The sequence below is a fragment of the Nematolebias whitei genome, chromosome 21 (assembly GCF_014905685.2).
Source record: "Nematolebias whitei isolate Nwh7 chromosome 21, NemWhi1, whole genome shotgun sequence".
NCBI classification, from domain to species: Eukaryota; Metazoa; Chordata; class Actinopteri; order Cyprinodontiformes; family Rivulidae; genus Nematolebias; species Nematolebias whitei.
In genome coordinates, this window is record NC_056518.1 from 32,170,832 (window position 1) to 32,188,396 (window position 17,565).

General features: G+C 41.3%; 2 protein-coding genes across 3 annotated transcripts in view; one reads left to right on the forward strand and one right to left on the reverse strand.

The window, feature by feature from the left end:
- Positions 1-1,485: 1,485 nt before the first annotated feature.
- On the reverse strand, positions 1,486-11,458 carry lgals3a (lectin, galactoside binding soluble 3a). Of its 2 annotated transcripts, XM_037694636.1 has the most exons (7): positions 11,414-11,458; positions 9,280-9,391; positions 8,659-8,676; positions 7,858-8,571; positions 4,780-4,868; positions 4,172-4,328; positions 1,486-2,253 (listed from the first exon to the last, which is right to left on the reverse strand). In XM_037694636.1, the coding sequence occupies exons 3-7, from the start codon at positions 8,671-8,673 to the stop codon at positions 2,098-2,100; spliced, it is 1,131 nt and encodes a 376-aa protein (XP_037550564.1). In that variant the 5' UTR covers positions 8,674-8,676; positions 9,280-9,391; positions 11,414-11,458; the 3' UTR covers positions 1,486-2,097. The 2 variants fall into 2 exon arrangements, with proteins under 2 accessions (XP_037550564.1, XP_037550565.1); XM_037694637.1 differs by lacking the exon at positions 11,414-11,458 and having other exon boundaries at positions 9,280-9,430.
- A 6-nt stretch (positions 11,459-11,464) lies between these two features.
- Positions 11,465-17,565, forward strand: part of gmfb (glia maturation factor, beta) — a 15,028-nt gene continuing 8,927 nt past the window's right edge. Inside the window, exons 1-2 of the mRNA XM_037694651.1 lie at positions 11,465-11,575; positions 14,666-14,762. Coding sequence (XP_037550579.1) covers positions 11,573-11,575; positions 14,666-14,762 — 100 coding nt within the window. The 5' untranslated portion in view covers positions 11,465-11,572. The remainder of the gene's footprint in view (positions 11,576-14,665; positions 14,763-17,565) is intronic.

The window sequence follows — 17,565 nt, forward strand, 5'->3', positions numbered from 1 at the left end:
ATGTATGTGTGTGTGTGTGTGTGTGTGTGTGTGTTGGAGCCTAAATGCAGTTTATAATGGTTAACAACTGTAACTATATAGTTTGAGTTCATAGGTGATACATTGAGATTCATTTAAAATTATAGATATGTGTGGTATTTAGTTTATTTTGGTAAAGATAAAAAGATTAAAATGTAAGATTTATTGGAGATTTTGTGTTATATAATTTTCCAGCAGCAGTGTAAAATTACATCCCACCACCGCTGTATCATCTGCAAACTTTACAATGTGACAGCCTGGATGGGTAGCTGCACAATCATACGTGAGCAGAGTAAACACGAGGGGGCTCAACACACATCCCTGAGGAGAGCCAGTGCTCAGGGTTATGGTGGAGAAGTTGTGGATCCTCACTGACTGCGGTCTGTTTAAGAAGTCTAGTACCCAACTGCAAATGGAGGGGCTTAGTCCTAGTGTGAATAGTTGTCCATCAGGGTTTGGGGGATCATGGTGTTGAAGGCAGGTATGAAGTCCACAAAGAGCATACGGACGTAAGAGTTTTTCTGCTCCAGGTGGTTGAGCGCAGTGTGGACCACAGAGGAGATGGCATCCTCCGTTGATCGGTTCTCGCAGTTTGCATACTGATGAGGGTCTGCATTCACACTGCACTTTCAGAGGAAAAGTCATTTCTCTAGTTGCATCTGATGTTAAACCGCAGCTGGTACTCAAATATTTAAAGCTTGAAGTCAGGAGAAACTTCCAAACTATAAAATACAAATTCATGTATTGTCAGATTTTAATTATTAACAGAAATCCTCCATTTGTGTGAGAATGATGAATCTGCAAAGCCTGCTCTTCTTGTAATCTAAAAACTCCTGCATCACTTCTAGGTGACCCATTTATAGTTTTAAATGTTCAGCTCAACAGGCCCTTCACTGACTGTTGGTATAATCCCAGTCCTGGCGTAAAGTTTGATCGTTGTCCATCCATTCTTTACCCGCTTCTTCCTTTTTGGGTCACCGGTGCCAATGTCCAGCATTCGCTGTGCGAGAGGCAGGGGACACCCTGGACAGGTCTCCAGTCCATCACAGGAACACCTGGACAGGTCTCCAGTCCATCACAGGAACACATAGAGACAAACAACCATTCACTCTCTCTCACCTAGGGACAATTTAGTCACCAATCAGCCTAACATGCATGTTTTTGGTCCGTGGGGGGAAACCCACGCAGCATGGAGAGAACATTTAACTACACCCAGAGGCAGCAGCTCTACCAACTGCGCCACCGTGCCGCCCAAGTATTGGACTTGTGTAAAATGTGAACACAAACAGAACCCTGATGTGAAAAGAGCTCCAGATGTAAATGTTTACGAGAGCATCTGTCAAAGATGGACTCATTTTCATGCTGTCAGAAAAATTGTTGAGGACAACTGTAGTGTAGGAACTACAATGTTGTGGATGCAGGCAGGACGCAAAAGAGAAGAACAATCAGCATCAAACAACTTTTATTCAGTCACTTTTTGTTGCATTTTCATTAATAATGTTAAAATATTTTTATTTTATTTGGCAACAAGCTGGAAAATCTCCCCTCGTATTTCACACACGTTCATTTAAATTTGCCTTTTGTTTGATACTCAGATTTTTTTATTACTATTTCAGGCCCTTCAGCCTGAGAGCTTCAGCTGACAAACGCAGGATATATTAAATGCAGAGAATCTTCATTTTTGCCGGACTGCCAACGGGTCGGTTCAGTCGCTTACAGAAAAGGAGACGAGTGAATTTTCATGCGTTATGAAGGCGTTCAATGATAAACATTTAAAGGGACAAAAAACTAAACATGTAAACCAAACAGCGCTCCCTCGCCTGAAATGTTTGGGACTGTTCCACCTCAAACTTGTTCATTTTCCTTCATCTGGTTTATTCTGAAGCCCAACTTAATAATAATTACAGCGTGCAGACTTTATCTAATCTGCCTTCTGCTCAGTGATAAATGTGCCACGTGGCTTTAAATTGCACTTTTCTGATGTTAGCGCCTTGCAGATTTTAATCAAGTGCAACAAAGTATTTGAAAGGTCTTCAAACACGCAGGGTGTGCTGGGCAGCGCGGGGTCCAGCTGACAGTTCAGATCATGCTCGGGGCTGCGCTGTACAGGAGGATGTCTCCGTCCACTCGCAGTAAGGTCACTTCCTCCAGGCCTCCGACTCTGTGCTCGTACTCCAGCAGGTGGGTGCCGTCCACAGCCACCTTAAACATGTCCTCCTCCACGAGGATCTTCAGCTGAGGGAACAGCAACACAGACAGTTGGTGGACACAAACACTTTGCAAAACCTGCACCAAATAACTCTCAGTGAAGTTCTCTAACCTGATCTTTGAGGAACACATCCTGCATGTTTCAGTTGTTTCCCTGCTCAGACACACCTGATTCAGTGACTTAATCACTTCATCAAAATTCTGCAGAAGCATGTTAATCACTCGTTCATTCAAATCAGGTGTGTCGAAGCAGAGAAACAACTAAAACATACATGGTGTTCCTCAAGGACTAGGGTTGGGGACCAAACGTGTACGTTCTGCTCATTTGCCGTTTTCATTCTCAATATTTCAGCCCATTTAAACACTAGTTGTATGAAATTGTCCAGGATTTGTTTTTTATTATTCTTTCTATATTGCAACAGCCGCACAATGCAAACACTCTGCACCTTCGGGCCCGTTTTGATCCCAATGACTCCAGTTATAACCAGTAACAGAAAATATTTCTATTAACCATTTTAGGAAGGAGGTTTGGGTCCTAAAGGCTTTTAAGTGTTTAGTCACTTTAAAGGTGCCGATATCATCTTCCACCTTCCTACCAGAATTTCAGACTAAAAACAGCTGAAGTTCCCGCTGCACATGGCAACATCTCTCTGGCCAGATGTGACTGTTGCCTCTGAGGCTTCCAAACACCTGATCGTGCTGGAACTCAGAGCCCTGAGGAGAACGGGTCGAGGAAATGTTCAAAGTACCAGGAAATAGTGGAGTGTCGGGGCAGGAGGACATTCTACGAGTAAGACGGGGAGGCTTTGCAGGAAGCTCACTCTGTAAAGTCCTCGGCTGTTAGGGCGTTACTGGGGCGGCTAAGAAGAAAGCCATTCAGGGCCTGACCAGCCCTGGATGGGTCGCCTGGACGACGGTGTCTGATGTGAGACCCGTTGACCTCGGGATACGTCACCGATGATGCATCGCAGTGCACCTGACGGATGTTTCTTCCACAGCTCAGACTAAAAACGTTGAGGAGTACCAGCTGCAGCTGGACCTCTAACAGAACATTATGTGTGATCTCATGAGATAAAGAGTTTGTGTTGGGCAAGAACCTCAGCTGCAACCAGGTTTAGCACTGAGGTACAGCCATTTTTATGTTTTCTACAGCCATCTTAAGATTTCCACCTCTGTCTTTTATCTTATTCATTGTTGGGCTGCAGAGGCAACAGTTCCAGCAGGAAACCCAGACCTCCACCTCCTCCTGGGGGACCTGGAGGTGTTCCCAGGTCAGAGAAGATGCACAGTTCCACGAGAGTTCTGAGTCTGTCCTGGGGCCTCAACAAGGAGGCGTCTAAATCAGAAGGACCACCTCAGCTGACACGTTTGACGCTGAGCGGCAGCTCTACTCCGAGCTCCCCTGGATGAAGGTGGAAGGTTTGAATTTCACGTTATTTGACAATCCGACATGAATTTAAACGTTGTGGCTCTGAGCAGAATGACGACACAAACTCAAACGTTACGGTCTGATTTTAACGTCTGGCACAGCCTTCACATGCAAGCTGAAAAACTTTAAGCTGCTGTAACAGATCACACTCTCAGACCGGAGCTGATGTGTTCGACATAACGGCACTTCGTCTATCTACCCAGCAGTCACTAATGGTGTGCCACAAGGCTCAGTTTTAGGACCCAATCTTTTTACAATTCATAAGTAATGTAGGTCAAAACATTCCTGACGTGTCCTTGCATTTCTATGCTGACGACACAATTGTCTGTACATTACATGTTGTCTTTCTAAAACAGGTCTCTCGTAAGTAAATGAGTCCTTGTGACTCACTGAGACTAACCTGTATGAAGAAAGGTTCACCGTGTAAACAAATTACTTTAAGAATATAGGAAAACAAGGTTTTCAAAGTTTTGCCTTTCTTAAAGCTATTCTGGCACGAACAAATAAATGTTTTACCTCAAAACGGCATCCTTCAACAAAGGGGAAGGGTCCTTCACGTTCCTCTGGGCCCCAGTAACCTCCGAGGTTGGAGTTTCTGACGATGGTACGCTCCATGAACCGAGGGTTGAGGTGAAAGACGACGTCCGAACCTTTGATGAAATCAACTTTGAACCTAAAACAGACGTCACATTGACACAAAAAATAAAGCTAGTTTGTTTACAACTTATTTTCTAAACTAGCTGACAAGAGCAATAATGTCTCCATGTGTGTTTGTCCTTACCGTTAGCAAAATATCTCATAGCACATAAATTTCAATTAAACTTTCAGAAGTATCACTGGATGAGCACCTACAGCTCATTGTCATTTCAAGTTAGCCCAATTCAAGATGGCCGCCACAGCTAAGTGACCTTGGAAAACACAAAAATGTCTGTTGCAGATACTGCGCTGCAGTTTGGTGTGGTAGTAGCCGAGAGTCACACATTCTGCAACGTCAAGCTCAAAACTTAACTCGTAAAAGATTTATCTTGAGAAGAGATTTAATTTTAATTTGCTTCGCTAACAGATGCTGGCAGATGTTTGACTTCAGTTCCAGATGTTTTTCTTATTCTTCTGGAAACTCGTACCTGTCTGCACCAGGAAGAGGCTCTCCGATTATCGTGATCACAAGTTTTGGCAAAATCCCGGCATGAAGGTGGAGATCGTACGGCAGCATCTGCAATTTGCAGCACAAACCAGGACAGCGCAGCGCCTTTGACGTCACGTACATTTATGCTTTTATTCTGCCTTACACAGAAAACATGAGGAATACGGTGCGAGGCAACATGCAGATCTGTTTACATTTGATTATTAATACTCTTAACTCGGCAGCATACAGCAAGGAGCTTAAAGGAAGAGTCTGGTCATTTTTGAAGGGATGTTCCGTCAAATTAAAAGTCGTCAGCTGTGACGACACCCAAACGTTACGATTGGTGCGCGTCGTGCTGCAGAATGGATCAGCTGACTGGGAGGAAATGGAACGATTAATCGGCCACTTCTATAAAACATCGTCCCACATGTCGGGGTCTTAGAAGAGGCTCTTTTGTTATTAACAAGTTCCTCTCAGGCTGTTAAATATGTTTTTAAGTTATGAATTATTCATGTTATTTTCTTCACCCTCTGTTCTGTTCAGGACTGCAGGGAGCTGGTGTCTCCAGCCGTCTCTGAGAGGGGCGGGGGACACTCTGGACATGTCTCCTGTCCATCATATACAGATAAACAAGTCAAACAACAATCCACACTCTCACACCCAGAGACAACTTGGACTCTGTGAACCCAAGAGGTATGTTTTTGGTCTGCGGGAGAAAACCCTGCTCTACTGCGCTGCAAGACGAGTCAGAATGAGGCACAGCACAGCAAACACGACAAGATTTATTTTTATCATAATTGAGATTTGGATAAAAATTAGTCCATCAAGACACTATCACATTAACTAAACTACCACATAACCTTCCTGATTTACCTTGAAATCAAAAAGTTTTCTAACTGGTATGTCTTCAGATAATAATCTCCGCCCCCAACCCTTTTAATTTCCTTTGAAACGAGAATTTCTTCTGTCAGGAAATCCCTTCATATAATGTGCAGAGTCATTGTAAAGCTTGGGGATAAGACTGGAACTCCTGATGACGTCACAAAATGGAGCTTTTACTCCTGTAAATAAAACTAGCTTGTAGCCAATAAATCACCGAATATCAACAAACTACAAATCATTTTGAAGCTTCTGAGGAGACGTAGAAATTAATAATATGGAAAATGTTCCTCATTGCGACTCATTTTGCTGTAACGCGTTACAGTTTGGCCACAAAGATAAAACGGGCGTTGTTGTCGTCGACCTCTAGGCGTGAAGTGGATAAACTTCGTTCGCCCCTCAGTGTCTGTGCTCAAACTACAAAACACACGCGCATCGCAAAAAATTAGAACATGGTGAAAAAGTTCAATAATTTTTGTCAATCATTTCAGTCAAACTCATAACAGTGAAATATTTCAGATTTCTTGTAATTTTTATGATAAAAATACAAATAATGAAAAATAAATTCAGTGTCTCAGAATATTTAAATATAGTGAAGAGGTTGAATATTGTAAACTCCAGGTGTCACAGCCTGATGATCTCCTGGACACGAGCTACAAATGTCTCATTCCTCAAGTCCAGGCACTCCTGAACCAGAGACATCAGAAGTGTCTTACCTGCTGAGGACACGAAGACCTGGACTGTCTCAGTGGTCCAATGTCCTTTTTCTACATGAAAGAGTTATAACTCAAGGTCTCAGAGTCTGGAGGAAGTGGAGAGGTCCAGAATCCACATTGTTGAAGTCCAGAGTGAAGTTTCCACAGTCAGGGATGGTTTGGGTCCATGTCCTCTACTGGTTCTGGTCCACTGGGTGTTCTGAAGTCCACGCAGCATCTAGCAGGACACTTTAGAGACTTCCTGATTCCTTCTGCTGACGAGCTTCATGGAGACGCTGGTTTCATTTTCCAGCAGGACTCGGCACTGGCCCACACCGACACCAGAAGCTGGTTCTGGAATATTCTAATCACCGAGTTTATTTTTCATTATTTGTAAGTTATCTTCTTCTTCTTTCAGCTTTTCCCTCTTCAGGGGTCGCCACACAGTTATAATCATCAAAATTACAAGAAATAAAGGCTTGAAATGTTTCACTCGGTGTGAAATCAATCTTTAAGATCCGACTTTGATTTTCTGAAATGACTGACAAAAAAATAAATAAATAAATAACTTTTTGAAGATATTAAATTTTTCTAGATGCAGCTGTAAACTAACGGTGTCGTACAAAAGCTTTTTTTTAAGCCTGAAAAATGATTCAAAAACAGAAAAAAAGGCCCTCAAATTAGATTAGCCTGGATGGAAACTTTTGCCCCTTGCTTCATGCTCCAATTCTACTGATAAAGATTAAAGAGAACATGACTTCAAAAATGACCAAACTGTCACTTTAACATCATAATCCAGTTAACCTTTAATCAAAACTTTGACTCCGCCCACATTCTTACAGAGGTGACTCGTCATGTACTTCAGATCAGAGTCCTGGTGACTAACCAGGGCAATGAAAGAAAATAATCAGTTCAGTTTTTACATTTCGAGCAGCACAAACAGACATCAGAGCAACGTGACATGACACCAAGAGCCTTAATAAGATCCATGTGACAAGTCGGAGCTCAATCTTAGCTGCAATCATAGAAAATATGTGAAGAGAAAACAAACTTGTTCTGTAAATTACATCACATTGCACTTAAAAAATTACACCCAGTGGATTTAGCAAGACTTGTGAGCATGTGCAGGTGTGTCAAATCAAATCTATGTTCAGTTTCTGGCACTAATCAAACCAGGTGCTGCTGCTGGAAGTGATGTCCAGTCCAAGTGAAAAGTTGAGCTTTCAATAAAATGGTGGATTATATCTGGGCTGAAAGACAAGAATAGATTTTCATTGATTGCTTCTGAACAGATATTACTGAGGTTTGATATTTGCATTGTACCCCAGCTGAAGCCAAGAGAAGAGAAAGAAAACGGATCACCGCCCTCACTTACATCCAGAAAGGAGACCTCTGTGTACCAGAACCTGAGTCCAAAGACCACACCAAGCTGACACCAGACCAGAAACACACCAGAGAGGAAACAGCATGCAGGCAACATGATAAGGACGTGAAGTACTCACCAATGTGCCTCCTGGTCCAGCCGGCCCCCCATATGGACCCATAGGTCCGGGACCAGAAGCAAAGGGGCCAGGAGCAGGAGGGAATCCTCCTCCAGCAGGTCCCCATGATCCAGATGGCATTGGGGGAAACCCACCAGCGGGGAATGTTGGAAAAGAGCCAGGATTAGCTGGAGGTGGGAATGCTCCAGGACCTCCTGGTCCGTACATCCCATTTCCTCCTGGTGGCTGACCACCAGGGAAAGACACGTTCGGATAAGGTCCTGGAGGAGCTCCAGGGCCAGAAGGAAAGGGACCAGCTGGGTAGGGAGCAGGACCTCCAGGCAGCTGTCCCGGAGCTCCTTCAGGTGGATACTGCCCGGGGAACTGTCCGGGTGCTCCAGGACTGGAGGGAAATTGACCTGGAGCTCCTGGTACAGGTGGATACTGTCCAGGTATTCCAGGACCAGCAGGGAACCCACCAGGTGCTGAAGGAGGTCCTGGATATTGCCCTGGTGCTCCTGGACCAGAGGGGTATGAAAACGGCCCAGGTGCCCCGGGGCCAGACAATCCACTGCTGAAGTCAGCTGGTGCTGATGGCTGAGTGGGAGCTCCAGGGGCTGAACCGGGCCATCCCGGGTTTGAAGGATGTGGAGGGTTGCTGGCTGGCACAGAAGGATTAGTGTAGCCTATTTTCTTAGCTTGGCTCGGCGTGTCGTCTCCTAAAGCGTCAGACAGCTGCAGGACAAAGGACAACACATCAGTTTAACTACGAGCTGTCAGCCGCTCAAACAGCAGGAAACATCAGCAATGCTTTAAACTTACCGAAAAATCTGCCATGATCTGCAACGAGAGAACAAAACTGGTGTCACTGTTACTGAAGATTCATCACCTGCTGCCAAAGTCTGTCCGACTGACATTGAACAGCACTAAAACGGCTATGGTGTGGTAGTAGCTGAGAGTCATCCTCAGACTGTGCGCGACATCTCGCGATATATCGCGAGATTACACGATATTTAACCAAGTTGGACCCAAACAGCTACAACTTTCTCAGCTTGGGTGATCTTGGTTTAAAAGTCCCGACAAAACAGACTGCGGGCGATATGCATTAACGAAATGATGGGCCTTTAATTCTAATAACAGACTTTGGTTTAGCAAACTGTCGGATCACTGCGGTCAGAGCTGAGTAATGTTTCCATGCGGTGATTCACAAAACCCGAGCCGACCGACTGAACACAACAACATTGAAATATCGACAAAGACATCACAAGGACTTCCGCAGCATAAAAGCAGGGAAATGTGTCCAAAAATGTCCAAACAAGACATGTTCGACTTGGCTACTCTAGCTAGCTAGCACTAGCTATCTGTTAGTTTACGTTTGTTTAGCCTCGATTCACGGCGAGTAAAAACAGAAATAAAACGCTAAAGAGACGGTTTCTATCGTACCTGGTCAGAAGCGGGACTAGCTTAATGGCAGCGGCTACAGGCGATGATTTCTCCGGCTGTAGAAACGAGTAAACCAGCTTGTTTAAGCTGTGAGTTCACACAACCATAACTCCTGAAGAGGAAGAAAAAAGTGCACGCCTAAGTCACTCATGACGTCAGAGATGGGCGCGTTCCGCTGCGTGCGCACTCCGACGCCTAACTTGCTAACTACAGAAGAGCTAAAATTAGCATAAAACAAGCTAAAGTTTACGAAGAGAAAAATCTAATCAAAGGCTAAAATTAGCAAGACATTAGCTGAGATCCAAAATCAGCATAATGCTAATTAAAAGCTAAAAGCAGCAAAAATACAAACTAAGATTAATCACACACTACCTTAATTCGTGCAACCTTTATTTATACAGGTTAATCCCATTGAGCCTGGAGGACTCATTTACAAGAGAGACCTGATTACAACAAAGAATTATGACAGTTATGGACAATCATAAAAGAGGCATACAGATTTTTTTTTATTTTTAACAAATTAAAATAAGATGGCAAAAATAGCTAGATCATAAAGCGAATGTAGAAAACTGAAAACAGGAACATGTCTGGCTAAGGCTAGCTAAAATAAAAACAAAACTATCTAAAAGCCAGAAGGAGCATCATGGGCAAAACAAAAAAGAATAAAAACTGTAGCTGGAAGTTAAATGTAGCACAAACAACTAGCTAAAAGTAGAAAAAAGCTAGCTTAATGAAACAAAACTTGAACTAAAAGCCAAAATTTGGTGGGTATTTTTGGGTGTACTGTAACTGGGACCCTGAGTACACAGTTTCATTCCGCCTCATGTATCACATGTGATGCGAATGACAAAGATACTTGAACTTGAAAATTATCAATATGAGCAAAACAAAAAGTATCAAAAGGATAACAAAAAAGGTTGAATCATGTCATCTGGACTTCGTTTTTTTTTTTGTTAAAAAGAAACGTTTCGCCCCTCATCCAAGAGGCTTCGTCAGTCTGAGGCCTAGCCATCTGGTATTACCCAGAAGCCACCCTGACTCTTGTGTTTCAAGCCTGCCTCAGATACCCCTGAAGTCTGGCCTTTTCACTAATGGTTTAAAAAACACAAAGTTTGTTTTCTCAGTCATCCAGGTATATAACAACAAAAAAGGTTGAATCATGTCATCTGGACTTCGTTTTTTTTGTTAAAAAGAAACGTTTCGCCCCTCATCTGGTAACCTTTTTTGTTGTTATATACCTGGATGACTGAGAAAACAAACTTTGTGTTTTATCAAAAGGATAGTTAAAAGATAAATGTAGCAAAAAAGACTGGCCAAAAGAATCAAACACTAGCTAAATGCTAAATCATGTAGCAAAAAGCTAGTTAACAGCTTAAAATAAAGCAAAACATATGGTGGCCCTGAGGTAAACACACTGTCTATTGTTGTTGTTATTGGATGTACAATGTTATTGTATGGGACCCTGTGTACACAATTTCGTTCTACCACATGTACCACATGTGGTGTGAATGACGAATAAAGAAACTCTGACTCTCTACAATTGTATTATTTTTTGTTATTGTTGTCTGTACCTCATCTGTGTTCTTTGTTTAAAACAGGTAGCTCTTGTAAGAGTCCTCGGGGCTCACTGAGACTAACCTGTATAAATAAAGGTTGAATGAAACAAAAAAACACTGCCTAAATTTAAGCAGTGTTTTTTTTTTTTTTCATTTTTCTAGTGCTAACAGCTAAATGTAGCAAAATACTAGCTAAAAGTAGCAAAAATCTGGCTAAAAGTATTAGAAAGAGAGATAACAATAACCAAAGGCTAGTTAAAAGCTAAATATAAAAAAATGGCCATCATTAGTAAGTTTAGCCAAAAATAACAAATAGCTACTTGGCTAAATATTGTAAATTAAAGGCTAGCTAAAAGCAAACAGATAGCTATATGCTTAAAAAGAGCAAACTGCTAGCCAAAAGTATAAAAAGGCAAACTAAAAGCTGCTAAATTCTTCATCAGCATTTACTCAATTTTTCTAACCAAAGTATAAACTTGTAAAAAAGTATGTTTGAAAAACCACTTGTTGACACTAAATATTTTAAACTGATTAACATTATAAAACTAAGTGTTTCTGACACTATAATTTATATGTACATTTAAATTGCTCCACAGATTTTCGTGTTTCGAGGAGGAGGCGCCTGCTCAGGGTTGGACAAACCAGTCAGATGATGTGCAGCAAAGAAGACAAACCCTCAGCCTTTCTGCCGTTCACATCAGCAGCTGAAGCTTCAGGGCGATCTTAATTCGACAGCCATGGTAAGTCAGCCCGATTCTTTCACAAACAGGTGTCACTCTTCTAGTTTCTGCGTTTCATTCGTGAGCGTCGGAGGAAATGGAAGTTTTAGGGAGTATTACAGAGAACGTGATGTCGTGTATCGTTAGCGTTAGCCTGCTAGCCTAGCAGCAGTTCCGCCCTCTGATGACGTCAAGTTGTTGACACGTAGTTCTGGTTTCCGGTAAGATATTTCAAAATAAGATAAACCCGGAAAAATTCAAAGTATTATATATAACCTGAAAGACTAAAACATCTGGAACTATATATTTTTTTATAACGAACTGATTTTATTGACTCGTTTCACGCCAATATTAAAAACAGTAAAAGCAATATTTGTATCTTTTTGCACTGCACATGAATGCATGCATGCTCAATAATCCAAGTAGATGAATCTAACATGGTTGAGTTAGATCCTCTGGATGGATTCTTCTTTGTAGAAACGTTTTGCCTTTAATCCAAACGACTTCTTCAGTCTGAGGCGCTGCAAAGTAAAGATCCAGGGAGTTTTCATTCATTCAACCTTTATTTAAACAGGTTAGTCTCATTGAGGACTCATTTTCAGGAGTAGTTGCAAGAAATAGTTGATAAGAGTGCCTGAAACCTTTGGATCAGGACAAGGCTTTTGACCATATTCTGTACCACAGAGGAGAGGCCACTCCTAGTCTGTATGGTTTACCCAAAATTCACAAACAAAGTGTAACTTTAAGATGGATTGTTAGCATGATTAACTCTGTCACTTATAACGTTTCCACTTATCTGGCATAGAATGCCAGAAAGCCAGGCAGAAGATGAAATCCTACACAAGACAGGCCCTGGAGCAATGTGGATATCCTAACTGGGCCTTCCTGAAAGCAGAGAAGAAACCCAAACAGGACTCCAGCCAGCCATCAGGTGAAAAGGAGGAATCCTAACCAGTGGTCATTTCGTATGTTGCAGGAGTTTCAGAAAAACTGAGATGTTCATTTTCTAAACACAACATCCCAGTGGCTTTTAAACTCCAAAATACATTACAGCAAAACTTGTCCATCCAAAAGATCCAGGCCCTCGGCACAGAGTAATGTTGTGTATGCTGTTCAGTGTCAGGAGGGTGATCAGTCTTACATCTGGGAAACTAAACAGCCACTGGCCAAAAGGATGGACCATCACAGAAGATCAACATCATCAGGCCAGGTATCTGCGGTCTACATTCATCTCCAGGCCAGCGGTCACTCTTTCAGGGATGAAGATGTTCACATCCTGGATGGAGAGAAACAATGGTTTGAGAGTGGAGTAAAGGAGGCCATCTTTGTGAAGAGAAACCGTCCATCATTAAACAGGCGCAGAGATGTCTGTGTCCAACTGTCCCCCCCTGTTATTGCTAGCCCTCTGTGAATAGCAAGCAGCCATCAGGGCACTAACGATCAGTTGTTAGGCTGATGGTCCTCATTTATCATGTGAACAGCTGGTTCTGGATGCCACCAGCAAACTGGTTGATCCACTATGAAAATATGCTATTTATGAGACTGAGTTTGTTGCAGCTCCAGACTGAAGAAGTCTTTTGGATAAAAGACAAAACGTTTCTACAAGAGTTTATTTTTTGAATCTGTCCGGAGGACCTAACTTAACTTTATTAGTTTTTTCTACCTGGATTATTGAGCATTCATCAGGAAATTTTAAGAACGGTTGTGACTAAAGCAGCTTTTATTTTGAAGTGTTCGGTTTGGTATTTCCTGTTCAGTCCTGGGTTTTAACTCGTCTGGTCTAAAGACTCGCTCTGCTGCTGAAACACAGACAGACGGTGTTTTTGTGTCTGTTAGCAAAATGTCTCGTGAACGACTTGATGGACTTCAATGAAACCTTCAGAAATCAATGGATGTGCATCTAGAACAGATTAGCTGAGACTAAACCCGATTCAAGATGTCCGCCAAAGATTATCGACCCTAGCAAACAGAAAACAGGTGTCACTTCTTTACAGACACAGAGAAAGTTTGGTGCGGTAGTAGCTGAGAGTTGTTCCCAACACATACTCCAAGGTCTTACCGATACCGTAAGAACTTTAAAACGTTGTCCTTATCTATTAGGGTCAACTGTGTTTGTCTGTTAGCAAAATATTGCATAAACTACTGGACTGATTTTAATGAAACTATCAGAAAGCGGTCCTTGGATTTACGTCTGTGAATGTTTAACTTTTGGGTCACCCTCCATTTAAGATGTCTGCTGTAGCCAACTGAATCTGGCAAACATTAATCTGGCTATAGCTCAGTCACATTTACAGATTTTGAGCTAAATTGTGGCGTGGTAGTAGATGATCATCATCTTCAACATATACGCTGACAGATTTTGTGAGATTTTACAATGTGAATAACATCGTTTACAAAGATAATGCTGCCATTTCTCACCCCAAGACGATTCTTGTTTAAAACTCTAGCACGGAAGTCAGCGGGCGGTAATTCTAATCTGTAAAGATGTCCTTAAAGCTCAGCTAATCCTGACTCCCACCAGCCGTTTGTTCAGTTGAAGCTGTTAGCGCCTGCAGAGACTCTTCAGAGATGTTGTGGTTTTGTGAAGGAATTGTGTAACCGTATACGGGCGTGTCAGAGGTCCAGAACCGTAAACTCCTGCTCAGACTGGAGTGTCCTTGTTCCCTCTCTGGATCCGGTCCTCCGGGTCAGACAGAAGTCCTCCAGAATCGAGGGTTGGGACAGTCTGCCACCCTGGTGATGTATAAAAACTCAGATTATTTTGGCTCCATGTGAGGAAGCTTCTGCACGCGGATTAGGACGAAGTCACAACCAGAGTGCAGACAAAACACCAGGAATGTGAGCAGACTTAACGATTTAGTCCTTTTGTCAGATTAACGTGCAAACGGTGTTGAGTTTAATGCTTTGCTGAAAGTTTGCTACGTGGGCACAGGTCAGAAGGAGACACTTCCTGTTGCAGCGTGTCGTGTGAAACGAAGGAGGAAAAAACCTCAGATTTTTGCTACAGCAGAGCAGAAGTCCACTTGGCTGAACGAGAATCAGACGGTGTCTCTGTCACAGAGCTGTGCTTTTGTCTGACCCTCCTGATGGTTCTCTCCTGTTTCGGATCAGAGCGAGTCCCTGGTCGTGTGCGACGTGGACGAAGGTCTGGTGAAAAAGCTGAGGGAGTTCCGTTTTCGAAAGGCGACCAACAACGCGGCCATCATCAGTGAGTCACCGTTTTCTTCTCCGACGTCTTTATTGATGACACGTTGACTAAATATTCCTGGGTTAACTCAAACAACCTGCTCGCCTCTGGTACCACTTACTGAGGATTAAAGACCGCCTCATCCCAAATCTCAGTTCAGTATTAGTTTATTTAAACTTTTTTTTTTAACAGGTGAGTCTCGTTGAGGTTACAACAGCACCAGCTCCAGAAACACACAAGCCACTTAAAAACACATAAAAGTGCATAAATAACTCCGTAAACATCATCACCCTACAGGAAACGTGACGAGCAGCTTGTTAGACTTTTAAAAGCACTGACTGAGTTCAACTCTTGAAGGCGATTCCACGCTGCAGAAAACATAACAGCCAAGTTGTGTTTGGACCTTGGGAACAATCAATAAAACACTATTACTGTATTTTTCAGCCTATAAGTCACATTTTTTTTCATAATTCACATGCCCTGTGACTTATAGGCCGAAGCGACATATTTATGGATTTTTTCCCGTATTTATAAACCATTTTTTGGCAGCGATATGACTCTTTTTCATTCGTTCTGACTGGGGAAAAAACATTGAGCAGTACCACTTTCAGCCACTAGATGGCAGCAGAGTAGTAATAGTTGTATGGCATGCTGTTGTAACATGTATTAGGTGACAAATTCAAAAAAGTTCAAGGCATAAACAACTGGACTTTATTATACTTTATGCTTTATTGTTTTTGTCTTGAACTTTTTAGAATTTACCATGTGTCCTGGATGACTGAGAATCTTCACCAGCTATTAATGTCTCAATCGGCCTGCCATTGCCTCCCCACCTTCATTCTGCTCGCTTCTAGCTGCACCGCCCCGGTGAAATTCAGTTAATTTGACCATTAAAGTGCATTTATTACGCAAACTGAGACACACATTTACTATAATTTGGAGCAAATAAATGGTTGTTTTTATGTGTTAATCTTGTTAAATTCTTGATAAAGTCCTCCCGTGCACGCTCCCACGGCCGCCATTTGGCAGCCCATCGATTTTTGGCACACCACCGGCCCACGTTTCCGGGTTGTCAGCGCTGGACAGAAGGTCACCATAGTCCAGCAGAGGTATCAGCTTTCTCCACCAGATATTACAGAGCAATAAATTCATTCCTGTTGAAATTTAAACAGTTTTAACAAAATAACAATTTATTCACCTTTTTTAACGACCTCCAGTCCACACAGCCTGTACTAATACTTAGTGCTTAGCATTAGCATTAGCTTGTCTTGTACCTGGGCTGAGAGTTCAGCTCGGCCTTCTCTAAATGCGGCGTGCCTGCCTCCGTTATCTGCCGTCTTTTGCAACAGCCGTGTGGACAAGTCTCAGCAGGAATGCAAAGATGTGTTGGTGAATGCAGCATGCCGTTCCACTTCAGGGAACTGCTTTGCTGCCAAAGATTGATGTGGATTTAAAATCAAAACTTGGTTATGGCTGTTGTCATTCATTTTCTCATGCTGTAAATGTTTCCATTAAGCCTGCTGAGTGAGTGCCATCACTTGGCATGTACACTCAGCAATGTTTAAAAGTGCTGAATGTTCGTCTGTCCTGATGCATTCTGGGTAAAAATATTATATAATAAAGGAAGAATATGTCTATTATTAGACAAGAATGCGTGTCTGTGCCTCGCAGGCAGGTCGAGTTGGTCCAAACGCAGCAGGTGGTGTGGCAGAGGAGGGACTTGTTGGGTAGATCTCATGGCATTAAAAAGTAGACGTCAGCCGATCGTCCGTCTATGAATTTAGTCTCTTGATTGACAGACGGGGCAGCCGGTCTGAGGCCCCGCTTACATGAGGTGAAACGTTCGGCCGTTCATTTACAGGCAACAGCCTCGCGCTCTCTGAAACCGAAGGTTTTTGAATCCAGGTCTCAAGAGTGGAGGTTTTCAGGGGAACCCCCCACAGAGGAGTGAATTACTCCAAGTGTGAAGTGGCACATGTGCACTCCAGGCGGCTGCAGTCCAAAGTTTTTCTGCTCTAACAACAATTATAATAAATAACAACAGTTATAATAAATAACAGTTATAATAAATATAACAACACTTATAATAAATAACAACAGTTATAATAAATAACAGTTATAATAAATAACAGTTATAATAAATAACAACAGTTATAATAAATAAAAACAGTTATAATAAATAACAGTTATAATAAATATAACAACACTTATAATAAATAACAGTTATAATAAATAACAACAGTTATAATAAATAACAACAGTTATAATAAATAACAACAGTTATAATAAATATAACAACACTTATAATAAATAACAGTTATAATAAATAACAGTTATAATAAATAACAGTTATAATAAATATAAGAACAGTTATAATAAATAACAGTTATAATAAATATAACAACACTTATAATAAATAACAGTTAAAATAAATAACAGTTATAATAAATATAACAACAGTTATAATAAATAACAGTTATAATAAATATAACAACAGTTATACTAAATAACAACAGTTGTAATAAATAACAACAGTTATAATAAATAACAACAGTTATAATAAATATAACAACACTTATAATAAATAACAACAGTTATAATAAATAACAACAGTTATAATAAATATAACAACACTTATAATAAATAACAGTTATAATAAATAACAGTTATAATAAATAACAGTTATAATAAATATAACAACAGTTATATTAAATATAACAACACTTATAATAAATAACAGTTAAAATAAATAACAGTTATAATAAATATAACAACAGTTATAATAAATAACAGTTATAATAAATATAACAACACTTATAATAAA

Coding starts and splice junctions, on each gene's coding strand:
- lgals3a (XM_037694636.1), bottom strand. Junction 4,869..7,857: donor CTGGACCAGGAGGCACATTG/GTGAGTACTTCA, acceptor TGCAAATTGCAG/ATGCTGCCGTACGATCTCCA. Junction 4,329..4,779: donor CCTCTTCCTGGTGCAGACAG/GTACGAGTTTCC, acceptor CGTCTGTTTTAG/GTTCAAAGTTGATTTCATCA.